This window comes from Ictidomys tridecemlineatus, chromosome 5 (genome assembly GCF_052094955.1).
Source record: "Ictidomys tridecemlineatus isolate mIctTri1 chromosome 5, mIctTri1.hap1, whole genome shotgun sequence".
Lineage (NCBI taxonomy): Eukaryota > Metazoa > Chordata > Mammalia > Rodentia > Sciuridae > Ictidomys > Ictidomys tridecemlineatus.
This window is the reverse complement of record NC_135481.1, coordinates 96,911,572-96,920,077: the sequence shown is the minus strand read 5'-3', so window position 1 is coordinate 96,920,077 and position 8,506 is coordinate 96,911,572. Positions and strand designations below refer to the sequence as shown.

The following is an 8,506-nucleotide window of genomic DNA, read 5'->3' as shown; positions in this document are numbered from 1 at the left end:
AGGGCCTGCTATACTTCAGAGTTCATTGAGCAAACAGAATGAAGAGGCTGGGACTGTTGATGTGAAGGGAGAGGGAGAAGGGAGGGGTGAGAGGCAATTAGAAGGGGAGCTGCTTTCCCCAGTTGATGGAGACCCTGTGATCACCTCCTGCACCGGAAGGGCAGCCAGCGGTACCAGCTGAAAGCAGCGGGAGGCTGCAGGAAACTGCTTTCGACAGGATGGGACCAACTGGGTAGGAACCTCCAATGGAGAGGAGGAACGCCTGAATTCTAAATATGGCAGTGTAGCTACTGGCTTCCACGGCGCTCTTGCTTGAGGGCTCAGAGGAGAACACGGTCCAAGTGCCATTAGTGAAGGTGAATGCGCCCATCACACACACTGCACAAGCTGCAGTGTATCCCTGAGGTCCCACATGGGCCACCTCTAGCTCTGCTGTGACTTTTTTAAGGCTGGAAATTGTCTTGCCTGTCTTGGGACTCCTCTCTCTACTGTTCCTTGCATATAGTAGAGTTTTTTTTTTTTCCTTTGGGGGGGGGTGTGTGTGCCAGGGATTGAACACAAGGGCACTTGATCACTGAGTCACATCCCCAGCCCTATTTTGTATTTTATTTAGAGACAGGGTCTCACTGAGTTGTTTAGTGCCTCACTTTTGCTGAGGCTGGCTTTGAACTCATGATCCTCCTGCCTCAGCCTCCCAAGCTGCTGGGATTATAAGTATGTGCCACCATATCCAGCCTTATAGGTTTTAATAAAAGTTTCTTGACTGAAAAACATGCTATGAAGGGAGGTAAAGAAAAGATCACTTTTTTTGGGCAGAGGTTAGAAACCCAAGCTGAGAAGAGATTCTATTCAGGATTTTTTTTTTTTGGCCAGTCAGCTGTTAAACCCCCACATAGAGCGAAACCTTGTAACCATCCTCCGCCCAATGCCAGGGTGTCTGGTATCCTCTGTGGCCACCATGGGGCCAGACTGAGAGGTTAGAAGAAACCCTACAGGAGGTGAAACGGAGAACTTGCTAAAGAGCTGTGGTGAGGTGGGTCTGCATCCCCTCTGGTGAATGAGAGCTGGAATTCGTCAGGGGCTTACAGTGCAGGAGCCACGTAGAAGAGGGGAGCCTTAACCCATAATAATGCCGTGTCCGCCAGTGCACCTCCACGGCCCCAGCCCCTTTCCTTAGTATGACCTCTGGTCCTCACAACAGCCCCACAGCACCTTGGCTCTGCATCTGAAAACTGACTTAGTAATTCTCACTTGCAAGATGCAGATGTGGGATATGCAGTCTTGAGTCACCTTCACCTTGTATTCTATGAAGCTGGGTACCAAAGTGGTACCACTCCCATAGACAATGTAAATGGTACCTCTGGAGCTATGCAGAATGGTGTCCTTGCCTGCCACAGAGGCATTTCTGGCCCCATTTTACAGCTACAGAAACTTAAGTTTCCTGAGAGGTTACCTAGCAAATAAGCAGCAGAGGTCAGACATCCACAACCATCTGATGTCAGAAGCTGCTCCTTTTTGACTTCATCTTTCTCTCTCAGCCTCTCTCCATACCAGCCTACCCTGGGAGGATGGATGGGATGTTATGTTAATGGCATCTGTCATGTCCCTGACTTATCACAAGACAGCCGTGATGAACCAGAAGCCAGCCGATGGGCAAAACGTGAGTGATAGAAAACTAGTGTGTGAGCGATGATGTTGGCTCTTGCGAGGAGATGAGGATGAAAAATCTCTTGACCAATCCCCATGTCTGAAGCAGCCGGTTCCCAATCCAAGGGGTCAGTCACCATTCTGCCACAAGAGATTGCCACAAGGGATAGTGTTATGCTTGAATTCGGGACCCCCAAAAGACCACCAGAGACCCAAGATCCATGTAAGCAGCAAAGAGGTGTTTATTGCGAGCTAGCTGGGTCCTCCATGCACACACAGCAACTGATGACGCTGAGAGGCCCCGAGCCCAGGGTTTGCAGCAGTTTTATACATTCTTTGGAGAAGGCAGGGATCCCCACATACATCACAGCATCTCTTAGCAAATCATCACACACCGCGGGAAAATCAAATAACAACTCTAAAACATGATTAGCACATTCACTGTCGAACAAGTTGGGTAGGGGTGATTGGTTACTATAAGAGGGGGATTTATTTGAACTGATTGGTTTAAGCCAAGAGGGGTGTACGTGCTGAACTACATGGTTTCCCAACACGTTATCAACCACCATAAACTACTAGGAGGGTCATCTGGCATCCCAGGTATTTCCCTGTCTCATGCTGATTGGTGGCTGCTAGGGGGCTGCTATGGGTCCCCACCTAGCCTGACTGAGTCGGGGACACCTGGCGCAGCAGATCTCTCCTGTTATTTGTAGATAAACCAGGGTGGGAATGTGCCTAGGAGTGCTCTGTGGGTCTTTCCAAAGACAAAGGTGATGTCCCTTCCTTGGACAGGCTTTGCTCTGAGGTAGAGGCTGGCTTTTCAATAGCCCCAGGCTCTCTGAGAGGCACCCTTGTCAGAGGCTGCAGGTAGAGAGAGGGCCCAGGCTCAGCCTGCAGCCAGCCCGACCCTGGGAACTAGAGTCCTGACAGCCTCCTGTGGAGGTACTGTCTCTGAGCTTGGGGATGTCATTGTTCTTTCTCCACAGTTGCCAGACTCAAGTCACTTATGGAGCATGGGGGAGCCCTACAGGAAACTGTGTGTCCCAAAGCTTGGGCTAGGGGGTGGGGTGAAGTAAATCACAGCCTTTCAGAAGCATTAAGCTTGGTCACATTGGATCCAAATTTCAGGTTGGCTTTGGGTTGATCATTTAAACTTCTTTCTCAGCTTTAATTTCTTCTTTTTCTTTATTTCCCCAGTACTGGGGATTGAACCCAGAGGTACTGAGCTACATTCCCCAGCCCTTTCTATTTTATTTTATTATTTATTTATTTTTTAGTTGTAGTTGGATACAATACGTTTATTTTATTTATTTTTATGTGGTGCTAAGGATGAACCCAGGGCCTTGCACTTGCTAGGCAAGCACTCTACTGCTGACCCACAACCCCATCCCAGCCCTTTTAATTTTTTAATTTTAATTTTTGTGATGGTACTGGGGATTGAACTTTAAGCTTCATGCATGCTAGACAAGTGTTCCACCACTGAGCTATATCCCCAGCTCTTATTTATAATTTTGAGACAGTCTCACAAAGTTACCCAGGCTGGCCTGGGATATATGGTCCTCCTACTTTAGCCTCCTGAGTTTCTAGAATTATGATCATGAGCCATCGCACCTGCCACTTTTGATTTCTTACCTAAAAAAATAGCCTGCACTGGACTTGTGAACATCTCCTGACCTCCTGACTTAGCACAGGACATGATCTATAATCCACAGTGGGTTCAGACTACTGCTGTCGCTTGCTTGGTAACTTTGGGAAAGCTATCCAACTTTTCTGTGCCTCAATTTCTTCACCTATCAAGTGAGAATAAAGGAAATACCTACCCCTTAGAACTGCACTAAGATTAGAAATGCACAGTGCTGAAAGCAGTCAATCAGGCTATTCCATGAGGGTCCATAATTAAAAAATAAAACCCTCTGCTGAGAGCCACAGCCGAGTTGGAATGATTGGCATTTGTGCCAGAAGGCAGTGGTAGAGAGGTGACACCTGCGAGCCATTGAGATAATGATGGTTATGTTAAGCTGTGTATTCAATTGTATATTAGACCCCTGCTGTCTGCCTTGGCTTGCTACTTTGGAGTTCTTCGGGGGATTCCTGGAGAGTTCGCATTGGTTGGGGAAGTGCTGCAGGAGGGATTTCCAGTGTGCGGTGTTCCTGGAAGGGCCTTGTGGGTGGCATTTGCGGGAGTTGGGATAATAAAGGAGTTCCTATTTTGAACCCACAAGTGCCTCATGGCGGCTCGGTTATTTTGTGCCCAGCCAAACTGCGGCACCCTCATGAGCATTCATCAACACCATCATGCAGGAGGACACTGGACTTGGCATTGGCAATATGGCAGGAAACAAGATAGACCTGCCTTCCTGGAACATGGGCCAGTGGTGGAAGGAGAGGGCATTAATGCACTTAGCATGGAGCGTGGCCCTGGAGACTGGTTAGAGTGTGGCCCTTACTATTATTACTAATGGCCACAAGGCCCCTTATCACATTTAATTCACTCAACTTCTCCAATAGGTCAGGAGTTCTGTCCCCCTTGTTACAAATAAGACACTAAAGCTCTCTTGAGGAGGGAAGATTAGGGAAGAGGGGCACGCTGGCTCTCTCCTTTGCCTCTTTGCTGGTCATTTTTTTGCACCAGCTGCAGATAAATCATCCCCCAGCTGCTCCTCCCTGAGTCCCTAACCAGTCTGCAGCAACACATTTTTGGGAGGGGCTAAAAAATGCAGGGAAGAGAAAGGATCTGTGTTTGAATCAATAATCCCATTAGGAATCTGTCACCCATGAATTTTTTTTTTAAATGCTCTTGTGTACTGGGAGCTCATCCCTGGAGGGTAAACTTTACCTTTGGTTGTTCTGGACTCTTTCCCTAGGCCCAGTCCTGTGCTCTCCTTCCCTGATCATCAGACGTTTGACCAGATATTCTGTTCCCTCTGTACAATACAGAGGTTGATACTGAGAGAAAAACAAGAGGAATTTTCACCCCCATCAGGGATGGAACCCAGGGCCTTAGATGCTAGGCAAGCACTCTACCACTGAGCTGAGCCCTGCCCTCCAGCCCCTTCAGGAGGGAGTTTGATTCACATTTAACGTACACACACTGAACAAGTTCTGGACTTCCTGACATTGCCTCAGTGATGCCTCCCCATTACCTTAAAGATGTGTATCATTTTTCAAGCCAGAAAGCAACCTCAGAGAGGGTGGGTGACCTCAAGAACACACAGTTGCCAAGGGCCAAGTTGGAGTCCAAATCTACTACATCCTTGTTTTCTTGAAGATGGAATTAGGGCCTCCAGTGGACAAAGGGATCTTGGATATAGGGAGACAAGCAATGCCCCCCAATTCTTGAGATACCATCCTTCCCCACAAGGATGGGAGGGAAGAAAGGAAGAGGTGTTGGGATGGGCTACTGAGGTCAAGGCTGGGAAAAATCTCCCAAACTCAGGGCTGTTAAAATACCTTACTTCAAACACCTAGGCTTGGTTTTTCCTCCTAGAGCCTGAGAAGTAATCTGTACTCTGTAGAATTTTCCTAGGGGTTAGTTCAGGAAGTGGGAGGGAAGGAACAGATTTGGTAATGCCTTCAGCCAACTGTGCAGATGGCCCTGTGACCTATCACTCACCTTCAGGAGCCCCCAGTAGCTGACCCGGGGGGTCTCATCCCAGCAGAACATCATCCATCACTTTTCAGCACCCACACTCCTCTGTGCCCTTCCTTCCTCAGCATTAACCCTGCCTTAGCTTCTCAAAGGAAAAGAAAAACACTCTGCATACATTGTCCTGATCTCTTTTGCCATGTTCACCTACAGACAGATGGAACAAGGAAAGAAGGAAGACATAGAGGACTTGTTCCATTACCAGCTTGCTGCCTGTCTCTGGGCTGCATCTCAATTTCCCTTCAGTCCCAGATGGTGGATATGACCACATTCCTGATGACTAAGAGGATGTTTGTTTGTTTGTTTTTTCCTCTCAGCACTGTTATAAGATAACCTAGTCAAGTATTTATGCCTTCATCAAATAGTTATTGAGCATCTACTATGTGCCAAATACTATTCTTGTCAAGACTACTGTGGTGTGAAAGACAGTAAAGCCCCTTGGATTAGCCAGCCTTCTGATACTGTAGCAAAATGCCTGAGATAATCCATGTAAAAAGAGGTAAGGTTTATTTTGGCTCACAGTTTGGGAGGTTTCATTTTCTACTAGTTGGTCTATTGTTTCGGGCCTATGGCAAGGCAACACATCACATCATGGTGGGGGAACATGGCACAGGAAGCCACTCACTTCATGGCAGTCAGGAAGCAAATCAGAGAGGTAGAGACCAGTGTCCCACAATCCCCTTCCAGGGCATTCCCTGGGTGATTTAACAACTCCCGCTAGGCCCCATCCCTTCTCGGCAGTGCCAAGCTGGGGATAAGCCTTTAACATGTGGGCCTCTGGGGGACATTTAAGATTCAATCTACAGTACCCTTGTTCTTAATGAATTTATACTCTAGTTGTGGGAGATAGTTAACAAAAAGGCAAGTAAAGAAATAAGCAAGATCTTTGTGCATGCATGTATGTGTGTGTGTGCACGTGTACGTGTGCATGAGTGCAAATGTACATGCCAGGGATCAAATCCAGGGCTTTGTGCATGTCAGGCACACATTCTACCACTGAGCTACACCCTCAAAGTGAGAGGGTTTAAGAAGGTGAAAAGAGCTAGAGATAAGATAAAGCAGGACAAGGGGTTATACACTGACTGTGGGACAGAAAGGCCTTTATGAGGAGTCAACATTGGGCAGAGACCTGAGTGGTGAAAAGAAGCCAGCCATGTAGAGGGCAAGGATAGTGACAGAATTAGGGGGTATATTGTTCATTTCCCATTACTATAACAAAATGCCGGAAGCTGAATAATATATTAAGAAAAAAGATTTGTTTAGCTCAGTTTTGGAGGCTGAAAGTTCAAGATTGGGCAACCTCTGGCAAAAGCATCATGGAAGATGGCATCATGGTGAGACTGGTATAAGAAGGATCATATGTCAAGACAGGTAGTCAGAAGTGATGGAAGATCCAGACTTATTTATATCAACTCATGAGAACTAACTCACTCCTCAAGACCAGTATTAATTTCTCCTGAGGGCAGCACCCCCAATGTCCTGATTTCCCTCCACTAGGTCCCTCCTCTGAAAGATTCCAGCACATCCAAGCCTTGCTACACTAGGCACCAAGGTTGCAGCCAGGAGCCCTTAAGGGACACACTCAAAACTATATTCACACCATAAAAGGGGGACAGCAAATGTGCACATTCTAGACAGAAACCAGGTAGGTGTTAGGACCAGTGGGGAGGTGGAGGAGGCTAGAGGACCTGACTTCGGAGGGACTTTGGATGTTATCCTCAGTGGGCAGGAAAGCTGCTTGCAGTTGTGAAGCAGAGAGGACAATTTGAGGCTGTTAAGTGGTTCAAGCAACAGACCACAGTGGTTGATTTAGGCGGTGGAGGGTAGCAGTGGAAATGGAAAGAGGAGGATGGCCTTAGGATTCATACAAGAGAAATTTGAAGGCTCCAAGCTCTCTTCCAGTTGGAGCATGATTCTCATAGTCCGCAGCTCATAGATCTTGGAGTCAAAAGTCTTCCTGAAGGTCACTCTGTGTCCTCCATATAGCAGCCTCTACACCAGTCCCAGGGCTTCTCCTGAGTCAAGAGTCCCTGTGGCCTCTCCCCCTGAGCCCAGAAGTTCAGTCTCTGTCTCTGTTCAAATCAGAGGCGAGGCTAGGATCCAAGCAGGATCACAGGATGGATAATGAACAGTCCATAGCAGACAATAATATCAAACTGTTGTCAATGGTTGGAAAGACAGGATGGTGTGAGGAAGGCAGAAGGCATGTGACCTTGAGGATAGCTTCCCCCAAGACCTTGGAGGCAGACAAAGACCAGATCAAGGACAGGAAAGGGGTGGGGCTGCAAAGGTACCCCCAGAATCTGATCCCTAGAGGAAATTTCCAGATTCCTTATGTACTGAAGATTATGTGAAACAGCGAGGCCTAGGAATGAACTGGTAGTGAGCTGCTGGTATGTGCAGGGCCCTGGGTTCCATCCCCAGCACTGCAAAAGAAAAGAGTGTCTATAAAGTCCTGTAATGGATATTTATTATTTTATGGGCTATACAACATCAGATTTTTTTTTTTTTTTTTTTTTAGAGATAAGGGACTCACTGAATAGCTTAGTGCCTCGCCATTGCTGAGGCTAGCTTTGAACTTGCAATCCTCCTGTCTCAGACTCCCTCCTGTCTCAGCCACAAACTGCAATTACAGGTGTGTGCCACGGCGCCCGGCTAGAACTTGATATTTTTTAAATTAAAAACATATTTTATTTTGGTACCAGGGATTGAATCCAGGGGGGTACTTAACCACTGAACCTATTCCCCAGCCCCTTTTAATTTTATTTTCATTTTGAGACAGGGTCTGGCTAAATTGCTGAGTCTGACCTTGAATTTGCAATCCTGCTTCAGCCTCCTGAGTTGCTGGGATTACAGGAATGTTCCACGGCACCAGGCTTAAACTTGATTCTTTTTTTTTTTTTTTAAGATATTTATTCTTTTTTTTTTAAGAGAGAGAGAATTTTTTAATATTTATTTTTTAGGTTTTCAGCAGACACGCATCTTTGTTTGTATGAGGATCGAACCCGGGCCACATGCATGCCAGGCGAGCGCGCTACCGCTTGAGCCACATCCCCCGCCCCTAAAGATATTTATTCTTAAGTTTTAGGCGGACACTATATCTTACATTTATGTGGTGCTGAGGATTGAACCCAGTGCCTCGTGCATGCTAGGTGAGCACTCTACCACTGAGCCCCAGCCCCAGCCTGAACTTGATTCTTATTTTGGGGAATT

The 8,506-nt window shown here is 47.0% G+C and overlaps 1 protein-coding gene across 2 annotated transcripts in view; it reads left to right on the top strand.

Annotated features, from left to right (window-relative positions):
• LOC144377889 (uncharacterized) overlaps positions 1-8,506 on the top strand; it is a 70,297-nt gene that overhangs the window by 1,936 nt on the left and 59,855 nt on the right. For both annotated transcript variants that reach the window (XR_013439129.1, XM_078050546.1), the window contains exon 2: positions 1,539-1,660. Coding sequence is in view for 1 of the 2 variants with exons in the window: in XM_078050546.1 (XP_077906672.1) it covers positions 1,539-1,660 (122 nt within the window). In the remaining variant the exon portion in view is untranslated. The remainder of the gene's footprint in view (positions 1-1,538; positions 1,661-8,506) is intronic.